Raw genomic sequence first — 18,985 nt, 5'->3', positions numbered from 1 at the left:
AGAGGTTGAGATTTTACACTTAAGTAAAAGAAAATGCTGAATTATGTTAAATTAGCCTGCTGAAATATGATGAGTCATGGGATGGATAGGATGCCCCCATAGGCATCTGACACTACCCTTACAATGTGTTGTTTTATCGTTCTCCTTACAGTCGCCTAATTCAACTCCAGCTGTGGGTCTAGTTTTATGTGTAGCATTGGAAGGTTTTTTAAACGATGGTTTCAGGAATTCAGATGTACAGGCAGCCTTCTTACTTTTTTTATGGTGACTGTTAGGATTTATTTAGCCCCGAAACTAGGATAAACTGAAAAGAGTACAAGGAAGCTTATAAAAGTTAACAGCATTTAATTAAACAAATGTTGCAGCGATATACAATGGCATTTGCAAGTTGGCGACTCCCCCCCTCCCAGCTGTTGGTCCCGTTCGCGTTGGGGCAGCGGAGGGTGAAAAAGAGATCGATTCTCCCTGTCCATCACGGGTTATCAACTGTAGTCTTCTCCTATTGGCCGGCGTCGACGGGGGCGGGTCCGAGGCAATTCCTCTAATTTTTCTGGTGTTAATTGCATTCTAATGTCTATGGTTATTTAAACATTCCCTAATAACAGTGTTGCAGCGTCAATACATGAGTGTTAAAGACAGTGTGTTTAGTGTACAACACCACAAGTCATTTCACCTTCAATTCACGGTTTCAAAACGTATGGTTTGCCACATGCTAATGCTAACCGGACGTGAAGGATTTTCAGAATAAAGGTTTTAAGTTAAAAGTGTTGTGAACTTTCGGTTTTTCAGAATAAAACAGCTTTAATTATAAGAATGTATTTAAATTACGCCATATAAACATTGATTTTAATTTCTTAAATGACCATTGATTTTGTCAGCTGTCATATGAGGAATTTATCCTTTTTAGCAAGCCAGGAACTTCCTTGTAACGGTTATGCTATGATTCTTCAATTTCCGCTCAGGGGAGCATTAACAATCCATTAGTTAAGGATAGGTAACAAAGCAGACCAGATTAAGGGAATCTTATCAACTTTGGCTGACTAGCTATTGTTTATATTTACAAAACGGTATGGCATTGACCTTAAATGCTAAATGGTGGGATATGTTTCGGCAGTTCGTTTTTTGCAGAGTATAGGCAAATTATTGATTACCATCTAAACCATTAACTTTGAGACGTGCTAAAATGCTAACTAATTTCTGGGTTCATGACTCAAGTCTGCACCACCCCATAAGTATGCCTGCTTTGCCGAGTAGCGGTGCTAAATTATAATAAATTATATAAGTAATAATCCATGTGTTAAGATGTATCAGCATTGGCTAGGTAGGTTTTTTTAAAATGTACAAAACAGCATGGCATTGATCTTAAATGCCAAATATTAAGATGAGCTAAAATGCTAACTAATCTCATTCCCGGACTACTCCATAGAAAGGCTTGCCTTGCCTTGTTATTGTTGCTAAGCTATGAGTTGACAATTACCCCACAGGGATGGGTTGACAATGCATTTGTTAAAGTTAGTTATCTTCTAAACTTGTTCTAGGTTGAAGCAGACCAGATTAACAAGCAGTCAACTCTCAATTATTCTTATAATAATGATAATATACAATTATTTGTACCAAAACGAAGATAGAGTGATATTTTTTTGTTTCTTCAACGAGCACAATATAAATGTAAAAGTCAAATAGCTTAAAATGTCACAGAGAGACACATGAAACGCACCCGCTGTGCCTCAAACAGTGTTCATATTGATGCCACCGAGCTATTATTGTAGATGAACACAAATAAATGGGCCGACAAAAGTCCGTCTGCAACTTTGCATAGCGTGAAAATCGTTTCTCTCACAATATTCTTCATGTGACATTTCCATGCTCATCACAGCTGCAAAAACATCACAGTGCTGAGGTAAAGCTGGGGCGGGGGGGGATTGAGGAAGACATGGTGTGCTATGGAAGGAGCGAGAGAGGGAAGGTGGTCTGTGTGTGCTGGAGGACAGGGACATGATGATGATGAATCTGAAGTACGATTTTCTCTAAACGAGACGGCTAATGTGTGACCTTTGCTTTGCCCTAATCATGGCTCTCATCACACGACCACGACCATGCAAGCCAATCCAAACACACACACACACACACACACACACACACACACACACACACACACACACACACACACACACACACACACACACACACACACACACACACACACACACACACACACACACACACACACACACACACACACACACACACACACACACACACAAAATCCTTCATCACACTCTCATGGATGCCGAGGGCATAAATGATTAGCCAGACGAGAGAAGCGCGGCCTGTTAGCGGCTAATCACCCTCTCACTCTCCACTATCATTGAAATGAAATCATACTTTTGTTTCTTTCTCGCACATTTTTCCCTTTTCTATTTCTATCCCTCAAGTGTTCTTCTCTTTTCAAACTCTACTTACCCATTTGCATTTCATGTAAAGTTAATGTGCATCTTAATGTTTTGAATGAAGGATCAATATCCACGTATTCATCATGAACAGCTTGGAGATTCAAAAACATAGTCCTTATCTTTTATTGATTTATTTCTTACCAGTTCTTCTCCATTTATTGTTTTTCTTATTCAAAATAAATTCTCTATTTCATCTTCCTATCTCTTTCTCCTTGCTCCCTGCTGTTAATAAAAAACAACTCTGCTTTCCATCCACTTTTCTTCTCCTGCGTTCATCAAACTCCATCCGCTTTAATCCGTCTCTCTGTCTCCAGCCCCAGGACCCAGCTGTGTTCGGCCCCGGCTCAACCCTGTTGGAAAGCTCCAAACATTACCTGACGATACGTTACACACTCCTGCCTTACCTCTACACACTCTTCTACAAAGCCCACACCACGGGGGAGACTGTTGTTCGTCCTGTCATGCACGAGTAAGTCTTTAAAGATAATTGTAAAGATGCTGTCCTCATGATATCAGTTCAGGTCCTTGCTTTGGGGAATTGAACATGTATAGCATATGTGTATGTATATGTTTGTAGCTGAGAGAGCTAATGCACCTTAATAAACACACGTGGACATCGTTCTTAGTCCAAGATGGTCTGTCATCCTTTTTGAGGTTTTACCTTTTCTCCAGTGTGTTATAGGTTGTTGTGGATGTAAATGGTCTGCAAAGGCAAACCCCCCCCCCCTCCCCCTGAAACGCCTCCATTGGACTCCTTGTTTACTTCTGTCACAATTAGGGCTGTCAAACTATTAAAAATGTTAATCAGATTAATCACAGCTTAAAAATGAATTAATCATGATTAATCACCATTCGAACTATGCCCAAAATATGCCATTTCTTTATGTGTATTGTTGGGGGAATGGAAAGATAAATGAAAGAAGGCGGATATATCCATTTAACATACATGTATGTTTATTATAACATTTGTCTGTGTGTCAAAATGAAAGACAGTCCACACACCTATCAATCATCAAACCGTGGGGTCTTAATTCATTACGTGTTGATTTCTATCAACGGGGGAGTACTTCAGGAAAGTCGATTGGGGGCTAGTGGAGTACTTCGTGACCACAGAGTGTGAACGTTGTGATCAGCTGTTTTAGCGCAGTTCTCCAGTGAAGTGGGGGGAGTCTCCCTCCGCAGCCGGTTGGCGTAGTTTTGGCACAATTCCGTTGTACAGACCGACGTTAACAGCAGCCCTGTCTGTGCACACGGAGACCGACTCTGTCGTCCGGTGATCTAACCGCCTTCTGGAAAAGCTTCACAAGTACGTCGGTACGCAAATGCGATTACGCACATAACCTTATGTGCACCCCTGTACTACAGCAAAAGTATTCTCCGTCGGGACTTCCTGCAACAACACCACTCCGTTATCTTGATTCTGATTGGCCAGAAGACATTATCACAGATGTTCTATTGAGAAGACGATCACTACGTGACAAAAGTTTTCAAAACCGTTTCTGGTCTTCGGTATTTCCAGACAAGTGGCTACTGAAATCAATCTTACTAACTGCTGTCTGTGCAATTCTCGGCGCGAGTTGGCAGACTTTATTTTGCTTACTTTAACATCATTTTTCATGGTGGGGCTAAGCCATTTCAGGGTATGGGTGTAGCCTACCCCAGCCGTACCCTGGCGCTGCCACTGGTGGGATGTAGGGGGCGGGCCATTCTGCACATGCGTTAAATGCGTTAAATATTTAAACGCAATTAATTCAAAAAATGTAAGTTAACGCGATCATTTGACAGCATTAGTCACAATGTGATATCACTACTCTTATCGCTCTATTATTAAAATCATAAGCCGGGAGTTTAACGCAGCTTCCACACGGCGGCATGCGTTGAAGCTTGCTGGTGGGCGTGTCTGAAACTCGACCAACAACCAATCACATGAATCTCCCGGCCCGGACACAAAAGCACGCGGTTTGATTGGCTAGAGCTTGTACTGGCATATGATGCAATTGGCTGACGCTTCCGTCAAAGCTTCAAAAGTTGAACATTGCTCAACTTTTGAAGCGAGCAACGCAAAGCGACGGAACCACAATGCAGTTCGGCAACGCGTGACGTCACCCCATTCAAAGTGAATGGGCAGAAGTTTTGAAGCTTCAACGCACGCCGCCGTGTGGACGGGCCGTTAGTGTACATTTTAAGTGGCCCCAAAGTTTGTTTGTTTTAATTTAGCTGAATTCTAAACATTGAATAAAGAAAGATGAAGCAGGAAACAGTGCTATCAGAACGTTTGGTTTTCATAAAACAGCCGCAAGAAACGCATATTATATTAATAACTGACTGAGGAACGTGGTCATTTTACTCAATGAATGTGGTCTAAATTCAAAATTGATATCTTATTATTTAATACAACATTTTGTCATTCCCAAGGTTCTTCTCTGACAGTAACACCTGGACGGTGGACCGGCAGTTCCTCTGGGGAAAACACCTGCTCATCACACCTGTACTAGACCCGGTGAGGCAGCTCACAACAAAACAGACAGAATAATCCCAGAACATTAATACACTTAAATATATGAGCATGCTTTAGTCTTTCAAGTACATGCTCTTAATTAAAATGTACTTTCATGCAACATTTCAACTTCCATATAAGGATACAGCTCATATAGATGGATACATGGATAAATGTGTCTAGCAGATGATAGAGATGAAATGATCAGTTACACACACACACACACACACACACACACACACACACACACACACACACACACACACACACACACACACACACACACACACACACACACACACACACACACACACACACACACACACACACACACACACACACACACACACACCTGACCTCCACTGGGAAAACATGACATGGGATTTTCTTTGTTGCCCTCCCCTCCTCTCATCCCTCTTTCTTCTCTCTTTCATATCCTCCCTCTTTTCTCTCAGCTCTAATGAGAGCACTGACCTCATTACTAGGAGATTAGAAGTGTAGATAGAAGTGTGTATATGTGTGTTTGGCTCTGTGTGTGTGTGTGTGTGTGTGTGTGTGTGTGTGTGTGTGTGTGTGTGTGTGTGTGTGTGTGTGTGTGTGTGTGTGTGTGTGTGTGTGTGTGTGTGTGTGTGTGTGTGTGTGTGTGTGTGTGTGTGTGTGTGTGTGTGTGTGTGTGTGTGTGTGTGTGTGTGTGTGTGTGTGTGTGTGTGTGTGTGTGTGTGTATATCCCTGCTCCTGTGTGTACTCATAATGTGCGTGCCTGTAGGTGCATGTGTATGCGTGCATACAAAGCGATTGCGGTCATGTCAAAGTGGCCTGATTAATAAGCAATTTGGCACGGCCTCTTGTGAATTACAGAATAGTGGAAAGCGAATTGGTTTCATAGTGAGGCCGGGGATAAAGTAACTTCAATCAGCGTGATTGTGGCAAAGTTTCCAACACAAGAAGGGGAGGGTTTATGCTTGCAGTGCCTCAGAGTTTGAGCCCTCTGAAGGGTTGCGGCTGGCGAGGGCCATAAGGTGACTATGAAGGTTGTTGTTTTTGCAAATCAAAAAATAATCAGTGTAACTACTTTTCGACATCCTTCAAGGCATGAGGTGAAGTTGGAAACAGGGTGGATCGAAAAGGAATGCATTACCAGTGGGTTTTTTAACAGTAATGGACTGTATTTATATAGCGCTTCATCCAGTCTTTACGACGCCTCAAAGCGCTTTACATTAAACAAGTCATCATTCGCCCATTCATACGGAGCAGTGCCATTTGTTCAAGTGAGCTAACTTTCAAACACATTCACACACCGTGGGCCATACCATCAGGACACATCATGTTGTATGTTGACTGGGATCGAAACCCACAACGTCTCGATTAAAAGAGGACCGCGCCTCCATGCAGCCACAGTCGCCCCGTGGTGTCAGTCATGACCACTCGCTGGATTTCTTTCTTTAAAATGAATGTGTTCTGCATCATTAAAGTGCCCCGTTAGTTAATATAGAGGAATTTATGCGATATAAATGCATCTCTAAGGAGGAAAATCACGACCCTGATTGTAATCGTGCAGAAATGCGGACAATGGAATCACAGGGCATTACAATACACTTGTTCAGAAAGTTTGCTTACATGTTAGCCGGAATTGCAAGCTTCAAATCCTTCTTGTCAACCAGTATTAGGGGGTCTTCCATACATGTTGCATGTGAAGTTAGGGTTGTTAAAGGTGTATCAATAACCAGTCCCTAACATGTGAAGATGATGCATTTAGCCAAACATTCTCACCCAATGCATCGTGGCATATTCTGACAATCATGTTTGAAACCAGTCGTTCACACCACAGCCATGTGGGCAGTATGTGGTTAGAGGATAGGAGGGTTTTTATTTAGTGTTAGAGGGGGTTACAAACATATCATCCACAGAGCAGATTTTGTAAGGTTTTGAGTAACATTTGTTCATGTCCAGAATTTGGGTTAAACCAAACCTGAGCAAAGAACGAAGATGCTCCATGCTGCTTGGTCAATACTGACAATCAATACTTACAAGACCCCACGTGAACCTCCCCTCCTACTACTGCAAACTGACCTTCATGACAGATGGAAAAATATAAAATATGTTCATGGTAGCAAGCAAAACAAGCTCTGAACAATATACCAGAGTATATATACACATACTGTACATAGGATCATGCTATGGTCAGCACATGGTTGTATTACAGAATCTGGATCTGATAAAAGATTAATTGTAAAATACAGCAAATGTGTGCACACAGTGTGTCGAATTCGCGCTCCTTGAGCAATGTACATTTTTGACATTGAGTATCTCACACTTTCATGTTACTCTAAATCTACCCATGTATAGGTTTACTAAAGGAAACTTTAACTATAATTCATTTTTATTTTTCTATGACAAACATGCCTGCTAAAAACAAAACCTTGAACTGTTGTAGAAAAGTAACAGCAATGCAGTTTTGCACAATGACATGAACCGCATTTTCCCTCCACTTAAAAATAATCCTCTCCTGACGACAGATCTGATGTGGCTGAATATTATTTTTGTAGTGACAGGAAGCTGCTAAAGGGGGTTTTGTTTAAGCATTGGTAAGAGATTATCTGTCACAGGTGCATCCGCTTGCGAAGGGCCACATGAAGAGATAGTGTCATGTTCCCGAGTGAGGTCACATGCTCCTCTCCAACGATCCTTCACGATGAACCTCCACTCTTATTTCTCGTCGTTCTCATATCTCTCTGTCTATTTCTATTTATCGCTCTGTCCGCACGCCTCTCCCTTTCCCTAATGATGCTCTCGCTCCATCATTCAGATCACTCGATGCTTTAACCTTGATCTCTGTGATAAACTGGGGATATCTCTCTCTCTCTCTCTCTGTCATCCCCTCTGGTCGTGATCCATGCTTCCATACGCCCCCCCCCCCCTCTCTTGCACATTACTCCCTTTACTTTTTAGCTTATCCTTTCATCAAACGTTGGCTCCCTTATCTCATCTGCATTCTCTTAATCAGTTCCTGTCAACTCACCCTTGTGATCCCATTTCATTTCATCCCATATACCCCCCCCCTCTCCCCCCTCCCACTCTCTCTTTGCCTCTCTCATCCACCTCTGCTACCATCTGATCATCCTGCCAGTCTGAATCTTTAGCTCACCTGATCAAATCTTACCTTATGGCTCACTGAGCTTCAGCACTCCTAACGAGGATGCAGGCCTCATGCCCTGTCCCTCTCCATCACAGTTAGCAGCCATGCTAAGTCCTGCAGTCCCTCCCCATTAGTCAGTGCGGTGAGTGATAGGCGCCGCGAGCAAATCAGACACCAGAAAACGAGGTAGAGGGGGAGCATCCATTTCCCCGGGCTGTCATCCCGCAGGCTGTGCAGCAGTTGTGACAGGTGATCTGCTTTAAACTGCCACTGTGGACCCCAAAGAGGTCATTAAGTCATTGGATTTGGTTAGCAGGCCATTACAGCAATATGTCTCTGTCATATTTCACTCTTTTTAGAGTTTCAGGTTTAATTTTAGAGTATCTTGCATTACAAATTTGCTCTTCTTTGCTTAATGAGGTGCTTTTTCCTGTGCTGGTTTGTGAAACAGTCAACCGTTTTCCTTTGGACATCACAGTCAAAGTCAAAGTCAACTTTATAGTCAATCTTTCTGTTTGTGTGTACAGACAGAGAGATCGAAATGCCTTGCAGTACACTTATTTTTTGCTGACAATGTTATCAAAGCAACTTACAATAAGTACAAACTCAAAAAAGCAAGAATCGCGTAGGTACATTAGCTTATCGTGCTACGAGGCGGGGCTTAAGTGTTTTCCCGCTTAAGCCCCGCCTCTGATCCGTCAGGCGTTTTTTTCTTTTTTTGGAATGACCTCTAGTCCTCTCTTCTTTCACCATGCGTGTCTCTTTCTGTCTGCGCCCCTGTCAGAAAGAGCAGGCAAGTGACAACGCGATCAAAGGCTTGGCGCTCTTCTATTGATTGCTCCTGTCTGTCCACCACCTTAAGCTATCAAAGGCTGTCACCTATCAGTCGTCGCTTCATGCTGTCTTTCCCATCATCTGTTGCATCATCGCACTGTAGACTGAAATGTCACCGCAATTTGTGGAAACTTTATATCAGATGGAGAGAGGGTGAGCAGTTTTGAAATAGCTCTCCCTGATGGAAACATTTGATCTTTTATACTTATTTAATATTACATTGCAGTGATTTATGGTGGCAAGAAAAATCCTTGATTCCTTTGTGGTGCTTTTCTACTCCTGTTTAGCCCTGTAAGATTAAAGTGTCAGGCTTGGTGCGGTGAGCATGTTTCTGGCTGCAAAAACAAATCAAACACAGGCAGGCTTTCACACAGAACACAAAGCCGATGTCTAATCCAAAAATCTGAGCTTTATAATGCAGTATTTATAGGACACAACAAGCATGATATGCGCCATATAACGTTTTTTTTTGTGTTCTTCATCTCTGCAGGGTAAGGACAGGGTGTGGGCATATATCCCAGATGCTGTGTGGTATAACTATGAGACGGTAAGAATACATTCTTCTCATTCTACAATACTTTCTACTAAAGCCCATCCCTTTCCACTGCTGATGAGAAATCAGTAATGTATATAACAGCAAACATGGTAGACACTGTTCCTTGTGAAATGATTGCTTAAAGATGTTCCCTTGAGAAACTTTGCTTTAAAAAAAAAAAACATTTATATTGAGTGAAATGCAGATAACAAGGATTTATTTGTGTGGTTTTTGTAAGTGCTATAATAGATTTTTCGGTACCAATTTACAATAACTTTATAAAGGATTCATAAAGGGTTTATAATTAGGTTATGAATTAGGTTGTAAACACTTTATTAATCATTAAAAAACATTTATAAACCAGATCTAACAGTTTTCATACATCAACACAGGCTCACTATTTGGCAAGATGACTAAGCCTTATAGTGGCTACTTAGCGAGAACTCAGTGAGCAACAGATACCAAGGATGCTGGCTGATAAAGAAGACGAAGTAAGCTAGGTAGCCAATATAAGGTTTAGCAGTCCAGATAAATGTGGGCTCACTATTTGGCAAGCAACCGGTCACAGTCGCCCTGTTTATCTCATGTCTTATAAAAGCTTATTAATGATTTATAAAGTGTTCACAACCTGATTAATAAATGAATTACAAACTATTCGTAAACCCTTTATAAGGGTAGTCTTATTGTAAAGTGGTACCGATTTTTCTTTAAAAAAATGTTTAACTAAGAAGGTTCTTCTGATAAAATGCAGATATCATTGATTTTCCATTTACTTTTCTTTGTTACGATGATCATAAATAGATGATACAAATATGAAAATGAGCATAAAATGGCCGCTTAACATAGATAGCATCTACATTGAAAAAAAACATTAAAAGTATAATCATGTCTCTGTTGCTAGACATCATAAGCCTTAGGATTTTGTACATATTAACCTGATTATTTATAAATATGTAGCGCTCGACATAATGAAGCAAAATGGCTTTTAATGATAATGTTACAGCAGTGGAATTAACACATACACGTAGAACATGTGTCACGTCAAAGTCTTCACCTCAAGTTCTTTGTTTGAGACAGAGACTGGAGCGATAAGACAGAGCACGAGAGGCAGGACAAAGATAGACTGAAAGAGGGGACAGGGGGGAGAGGAGGGGGACTATCTCCATGACAGAGAGATAAAAGAGGTGTTGAGCTCCTTTGGGACCTTATTTGGGCGTCACAGTGGCAATGTAAAGCGCCCGTTGATCAGATGAGCGATTAGATTGGCTGTCTTGCCGCCGGCCCCTTGTCCTGGTTGGTCCCCTGTGATTATCTGGGTAGGAGGATGGAAGAGTTCAGGGGGAGTATTGATGTAGTGAAAATGACCGTGAAAAACACGTTACAGAGGAAAGAAAAAGGGACGAATGAGCTAAAACACAGTCGGGATGGTAAGAGAAATAAGTTAAAGGGGCCATTTAGTATATACGTAGGTTTGTGTTTATTTAAAGGGGACCTATCATACAAAATGCACTTTTGTACGTCTTTTCTACATGAATATGTGTCCCCGGTGTTCCAGGGAACTCACCAAGTGTCAGAAAACACAACCCCTCTCTATTTCCCTCCATACCCAAATCTCTTAAAAAGGGGCTGCAACGGATCTGATCCAGACTGATCCAGATTTGAACACTTCAGTGACATCACAGAAGTGGCGCTACGGCTATTGGGCCAACTCCACCAATCAGAAGGAGACAGCCACGGACATTGCCGTTCCAAAGCGCTGGAGAGGCTGTAGTACATATGCCAGGCCTGTAGATGGTGCTGTTCTCACAGAATCAGCCCATGATGCAAAGACAGTGTTAAATTGAGAGAAATGAGGAATGGCTAAAATGCATGATCTGTTTGGTATTTTGAAAAATAAAAAGTATAAATATGCCTTATATAGGTATGATCCACTACAATATATTATTAAAATATAGCATGATAAGTCCACTTTAAATGGTCTGCAAAGGTTGGGAAAGCTGCAGTGGGAAGATGGGATGATTGGCCATCAGGAATAAGAAATAAGAGGAGAAGACAAGGCGAGAGAAGACCTCCTTAAAGCAGACAATGAGGGGGTGATAAGATCTGAAATTGCTTGTGGACGCTCCACTAGCTCCAGCCCACACGCTCGCCCATACTCTACTGTACTGCATAAAGTGGCACACACATTCTCCAACGCACAATCCTCTGTGGGAATGGAGGAAAGATGGGATAGAAAAAAGAAAAAGAATTAGAGCACCACAAGAGAGAATAACATGACGTGGAGAAAGAAGTAGGTGGAGAATGAGAGGAGAGTTTTAAATTGTTTAAGGCCCGACTGAGGATTCAGTCCCCGAGGGGATCAGAAATTAACTTCGCTCTATCTGGGCCCTCAAAGAAACGAGAGAGGGACGGGAAGGGAAAGAGAAATGTGTCTCCTCGTCACAAATAGATGCTTCTTAGAAGAATCTAAAGTATAATGATTATGTTGTTATAATGCAAAAAGTTACACATTTTAAAGTCACTCAGTCATCGCATTGTATTAACTTTTCTTGCACACATTTCTTTTAAATGTTGATTGATACTCTTGTCCAAAGTGTTTCTAACAGCGATAAGATAAATAAATAGGAGTAATAACAGTGTACTATGGGTATACTATTGGTGTAACATGTTAGTTATATGGTTAAGAATTTGTGTATGGGTCCAACAAAGGTTTAATATCGGTGAGGTTTGGGTTTAATATGGTGTAACATCGGTAAAACATAGCTGTAGTATGGACATGGGGTTCAAAAGTATATCAAATGTATACCCTAAAAAAAATATCACACTTTGTAAAACTAAAATCATGAAATGAACATTGCAATTTTAGCCCATATACGTACATTGGAAAATAGCTATGTGCTTGCCCATTTACGGGATAACGGAAGTGAATCAAATGTTACTTTTGAAGCAGGTTTTAACATTAAAACTCTTTATAATCTACTAATACTACTCTGAAAATATAGCAGAGGAAGTTTTCGGTATAAAGTAGCTGATAAAGTGATGTCGGAGTTATCAAAAATCTGCCTAGCTTCAAACCACCGGGGGAAATTAGAAAAGAAGGTTATAAACAGTTCCTTCAAAGCATTTTTTAAATTATTTTGTTTTGTAAGCTTACACAATACAACTTATGAAGCCACTGACGCAATCAGGTCCAAGTACCTAAAGTATTTCTAAGAGTGGAATTTATAGCTGCAAAGGCCAACCGTCATCATCAATCTCTTTTTGTTTCCTTTGTGGTTGCAACTCAAGAGTTAGCATTGTGAGTTCAATGTGTTGTGTTTGATTGAAAATCAAATCTGGACCCAAATATTTCTCAGCAGGGTTCCATATCCAGACAAATCCTGCACTAATCAAAAAGGTATTGATGCACAAATTATTACTTTTGCTACAAGGTTAGGGAAAATAAAAAACAAATAGCCAATCGTTTTGAGCAGTGCTAACATCAGGATGCCGTGATGCTACAGATAGCAAAATGCTAGCAGAGGAAGGAAAGGAGGATGCTATCGGATAGCCTAAGGGCACAAATGGGATCTTATTTTGGTGGATGAAACTAGACTTATAACGGGTCCGTTTTCACCAATTAAATATACAAAAAATATCCCTAAAATGGGCGATTTTGCCCATACGGAAACACAAATAGGAATTTAAGTGAGTTAATAGATTGTGTTGTACCAATCAGATGGAACGACTGACAGACCGCAGGAATCACGTTGATATGTACCTGCCAGCTGACAAGCTTGGTTTACACATCAGAGGGGGGGCAATCCTCCCAACACAGAGACCTGATGTCACCACCACATACAGGTACACACACACACACACACACACACACACACACACACACACACACACACACACACACACACACACACACACACACACACACACACACACACACACACACACACACACACACACACACACTTATCACCTTAAATGTTGAGTACATATTTTATTTATTTTTTACATTTTTGGGGAGTATTACGGGAAATAAGATAATAATCTCTACACATTAACACCACTTTGTGATTTTTTAAGCCAAATGCTTGTGCCAGAAGTAAAAAGCTAACGCTATAAACATGCTCACGGTCACATGGCTTCCTGTCACCACCGCTTAGCTAAAGGCGGCTAACTTAACTAATGCTTGACAACACTCTATCTTTCTATCTATCTTTAGCGTGATGACGGTTAGAAGTCTTTTAAAGTCACTTGATAGCAACCGCCATTTTGAACACATACAGAAGCCTCTGATATTTTTAAGCTAAAGTTCAAGCGACAGAAGGCATAAGAAAGCGTTAGGCTATAAACAAACATCATCACGTTCACATGGCTGCACATCACCATCGCTAAGCTAAAGGCGGCTAACGTTTGGCGTAATGATGTTTAGTAGTTGATTTAGTCACTTGTTAGCAACCGCTGTTTTTAAGACACATAGAAGCTTCGGACAGTCACCAGTGGGAATGTACTGATGAACCCTTAGATGCACAAGTGGGTCTTTTTTGACCCGGTGAGGTAGTTTTCTTAGAGTATCTTTGTAATTACATTTTTTTATCATTTCATATTCCAGCAAAAAACATATTTTGGATATCATGCAGAAATGACCCGCATGCATTTTCTATGGAATTTTTTTTTTTTTTCAAAATCAGAGCTCTCAAGTGTCACGCATTTCACTCCAATCACACGCTCACACGCCACTTTTGTACTAGGCTTGTTTTGAGACGTGTGCACTCCACTAGCACCCCCCCCCCCCCCCCCCGTTGACATTCGCGATACAGAGGGCTTCACACTCCACTAGCAGCCCCCCCCCCCGTTGACATTCGCGATACAGAGGGCTTCACACTCCACTAGCAGCCCCCCCCCCCGTTGACATTCGCGGTACAGAGGGCCTCATGGGAACTTTGAGGGGAGCCAGAAGTCGGAGTACCAAACACCGCTGCCAAAATCTCACTCTGAACTCTGTTCAAAACTTGAGAGCCCTGCAAAATGTAAAAAAAGTTATAAAGAGTGAAAAATGTAATATAAAATATTTGTAGTGTAAACCAAAATATAATACTAAATATTATACAAGTGATTTTTCTTAACCAAAATGACAAAAATGGCATAAAAACACATACGGGTCTATTTTGACCCACTTATGGAAGAGTGTAGGGTCCAGTCACTCGTGCATCGAAGGGTTAAAACAAAAGCTTGTGTAACCAAATAACTTATTTTGACATTGAATCATCAATAAACAGAGACTTCAAAAAGGGGGAAAATGCTGACTAATTTACGGGTTTAAGGACCCATCAGTGCAACCACCTTCTTACATGTGATTTATATTAATATTATCATGCTCACACTCACAGAAGCACATACACTGATCAATCACCACATTTCCATTCATAATAATCATAGATCCCGTTATATTTGAATAATGGGCACAGATGTTTAGATTTATTGAGTTGTAATGACATGCGGGGATGGTGTTTTTACTTAACCTTGTGTTTATGCGTACGTCTCAAGTCGGCGTCATCCCATGGGATTGATTGTCGCTCTCGATGACAACAACCAGGCGGCTGGGGAGCTATTCTGGGACGATGGAGACTCCAGAGGTATTTGTGTGCGAATGTGCTGGTGTGTTTATGTGAGAAAGGATCAACCACATCTTGTTATTACCACTCATTACAGGCACTTTTTTTTTTTATATGCGCATCGAATTGAAGCTCTTATCTTGTTAAGTACAAAGCATCACATGAGTCAATGTGAATGTTCAAACACAGTCAGCTCACACACATTAACTGAAGTGAAGGTCAGTTTGTGAACAGCTTTGACACACATTAACATCTGTTTCTCGTTTTCTTCTTTTTACAGACACAGTTAAAACAGGCAACCACCTCCACTACGAGTTCTCCGTTATGGCTGTAAGTTTCCCTCGCATAGATTAAGCAAGACAACGGATATGTATTTGGTTAAGCCAGACAACAGGCTTTGGGATAAGATAAGGGCTTTCCTGGACTCAAACCATCTCGGCTGCCAACAATAAATATAATAATATATTAAATACATATAAATAAAGAGAAATGAGCTATGAAGAAACAGAAAAATAACGGTAATAATAATGAAAAAAGTTAAATTAAATGGGAAATGGATGAATAGGTGAATTAATCATAAAAGGAAGAGATGTGTGCATATATGTATTTATTTATTTGACTATTTATCTATTTATTTACCAATTAAAAAATGAAGTATACTTATATTATAAAGCAAATCATGTATAAATACAACGCCATATGCATACATCAAATGTAACTGACACTGTAATCCCCCTACCCCCCACCCTTCATGTTATGTCCTGTCCTACTTGTGATGTGTGTGAGCCATGTCCTTGCCCGTGTGTTTTTGTCTTTTGAAAATATTTAATAAAATATAAAATGTTAAAAAAGTAAGACAACAGATAAATATAACCTTAGAAAAGAAGAAACCAAGATATTTAGAATCTGAAATGTGTCCTCTACTACAGTTTCAAAAAGCAGAAATTAAATCTGAGCTGACAGAAAATGTTTTAATGTATGCGAGGTTAAGATCACACCTACTATTTTATGAACATATAGGTTCACCTACTGAATAAAAATAATAACAAATGAACCAAAGTAAGTGAAAACCACAAGCAGTACATATATAGATTCCCACTTCAAGTAATAGCCGACAGAACAGTTTACAGAGAAGAAACTAAATCTGAACCTTTTCCAACAAACACAATATGCTTTTTTGGATTATTTACAATTTAAACCTGCTAGTAATCCCCAACTTTTAGGATTGTAACAGTAATCTGATATCGTCTTGTTTTTATGTAACTGGAAAGGAATACACTTACCTTTTTTTTTTAGAACCTGATTACGTTAATTCAAGTTCAAAGTTTGAATCCACCAGAGACTTTAGACTTCCCTCAACACATAAGCATAATTGATTGACGTCACGCTGCTGGAGCTTTGTTGGATCAAGCACGCCGTGTTCCTGCTTCACACAGCACTGCCAAATTGCCATGCATGTTTGATGTATGACAATGATGTTCTCCCTGAATGATATCATTACACTTGGGTGGGGGAGGGGCGACGGACGGGAAATCATTCTGAACTTCTGTTTGAGTGATGGACAGGAGCACTGGGTGTTTATAGGAGATGCTTACTACCAGCACTAGGGTTGCACGATTTATCCAATGTTCATCCAAATCGCAATATGGATTAGTGCTATTTGAAATTGCAGCAAGTACAATATTTTTTAAGGAAGAATAGGCCGGTTTATCTTTTATTTATTTTGAATGTGTAAAACAATAATACACACATTTAACATTTTAAAATTAAGCAGTGTCAAATTGATATACACAAATATTACTGATTCTAATTCATGTATAAACAAATTATCTACTTAATTACTCATCTAAAAAGGGGTGGGAAGAAGTTTACACTTATTTAATCCCACCCCTTCTCCCAAAAACTTAATTATTAACATATGTGTATATATATATATATATTTTTTTTAAGGCTTTATATGTCTTAAAATAAAATTTTGAACGAATCATTGTGGAGCAGAACTATAAAGTACTTGATTAGTATGATAATACTTGAGTAAATGCACTTAGTTACTCTCCAGCAGTGCAAATAAGGCATTAACTGTGTGTGTCCTCTGCGCTGTAGGGAGTGCTGTCTATGCAGGTGAACCGTGCTGGTTACCAGGACCCAAACAACCTCTTTTTTGAGAACATCACTGTCCTTGGTGTGGCGGGACCTCCCATGTCTGTCAGTTACACTCTCGTCGGAAATTCAACCACCGCAGTAGCCAACGTCACCTACGATGCAGCCAAGAAGGTAAGCTCACACTTATTGTGATCGCCTTGTGAAAATGCATGATGAGAGAAACTATCGTTTTTTTTGCCAGGGGTGAAAAACATACAAATGTTGCTTAAAAACACTAACAATACTAAATAAAATGCAAAGAATAACGATCATAGCCAGGCTTTTATCAGCTAGTCATATCCCTCCAGCGTAAATGGAGACGAGATCAGAGCTAAAAAGAATGAGACATGATGTGTGGACTTACATTCCTCAGGTGCCCAAGTTCAGAATATTGAATAAATGCTAATGTCATTGTATGTCTGTTTATTGTAAGTTGCTTTCGATAAGTGTCAGCTAAATGCTATGTAATGTTTAAGCAATAGCTCACGACAGGCCGTGGTATATGCTCATTATATCAGAGCTAAGGGGCGTGGTTCGGCCCAACGGTATACTGTTTTTTTCAGACGCGGAGGGATACTGACTTGTTGTGAAAAGTAACTTACAATTCTACCCGTGGTATACGCTCAGTATATCACGGCTAAGAACCAATCAGATTGCTTGATTTGACTTGTCCGTTTTATAATATTTAATATAATGAGTCTGCTGAAATATAATACTGTGGTTTCACAGCCTGTTCTGCTGCTTTCAAGTGGCAACAAATACATTTAATTGTTTTTAATTAAGATATCATTACTACAATTTGCTATTATTAATATTATGATCATTATTATTATTATTAACAGTATTATTATTATTATTATTATTATTATTATTATTATTATTATTATTATTATTATTATTATTATACTAGTAGTAGTAGCAGCAGTAGTAGTTGTTCTTGTAGTATTAGTAATATTAGTATTTTTCAGAAACAGATTGGGATTGGGAATCTGAATATTTCTTTATCCTGGTTGAAATTGGGTTTTGCAAAAGTTTACAAATGCTTAATTTTTAGAATAATATAAAATAAAAGATTCATAAAAAAAAAAGAAGATATATTAACATAAACACAAGAACTGGAAGTAAAGATATTTCAATATATTTATAGAGGTGTATTAGTATTAACAAGATAATATAATTATAATATACCGTTGGTTGCTTGAGTAAGGCTATTTTTTAGTAGGTTGTATCAGTAGGTCAGTAATACAAATAAATCCAGAATTGTTTAGTCATCAAATGTGAAAAACTCCCCATCATTTTGTCGACGTATTTCCACCGTGAGGAAGACCTTGATGTACTGACGCGGGACAGATGCACAGGGATGAGTATAGCGGTGGCTACTCTTGCGAAAAGCCACCATTTATTTCAATAAGACTTGAACCATTGTACCTTCAAGGTTAGCCTCTAAGTGTAAGAGATGATACCAATTTACATTACGAGAGGATTGTAAAGCTTTCCTGTGAGCCTGTGTATCACAAAGAGAAATAATTACTGAGCAATAGTCCTACGGTAAGCGCCCAGGGTCAAACGCAGGCGGTGAGAGTGTATCAGGTGCCAGGAAGGTTCAGTCAAGTATTCCTGTGGGCGTCAGTATATCCTCTGTGTTCATGTGTGTGCGTCTGTGCTGTGCTTGTGTCACTTCTCAAGGTCTAGATGGTCGTACAGAGGAATGCATTTATGAAATGACTCTCAAGAGTAATCATTTCCTGAGATGAAGGGTACATGTGCTGTTAAACCTCA

At 39.9% G+C, this 18,985-nt stretch overlaps 1 protein-coding gene across 2 annotated transcripts in view; it reads left to right on the top strand.

Annotated features, from left to right (window-relative positions):
- The window catches only part of si (sucrase-isomaltase), a 110,161-nt gene that overhangs the window by 53,101 nt on the left and 38,075 nt on the right, over nucleotides 1–18,985 (top strand). For both annotated transcript variants that reach the window (XM_079679290.1, XM_079679291.1), the window contains exons 18-24: nucleotides 2,768–2,922; nucleotides 4,869–4,953; nucleotides 9,411–9,467; nucleotides 13,174–13,298; nucleotides 14,997–15,085; nucleotides 15,345–15,394; nucleotides 17,168–17,338. In XM_079679290.1, coding sequence (XP_079535416.1) covers nucleotides 2,768–2,922; nucleotides 4,869–4,953; nucleotides 9,411–9,467; nucleotides 13,174–13,298; nucleotides 14,997–15,085; nucleotides 15,345–15,394; nucleotides 17,168–17,338 — 732 coding nt within the window. The remainder of the gene's footprint in view (nucleotides 1–2,767; nucleotides 2,923–4,868; nucleotides 4,954–9,410; nucleotides 9,468–13,173; nucleotides 13,299–14,996; nucleotides 15,086–15,344; nucleotides 15,395–17,167; nucleotides 17,339–18,985) is intronic.

The sequence above is a fragment of the Notothenia rossii genome (genome assembly GCF_949606895.1).
Source record: "Notothenia rossii genome assembly, chromosome: 4".
In the NCBI taxonomy this organism is placed as follows: domain Eukaryota; kingdom Metazoa; phylum Chordata; class Actinopteri; order Perciformes; family Nototheniidae; genus Notothenia; species Notothenia rossii.
This window is presented reverse-complemented; position numbering and strand designations above follow the sequence as displayed.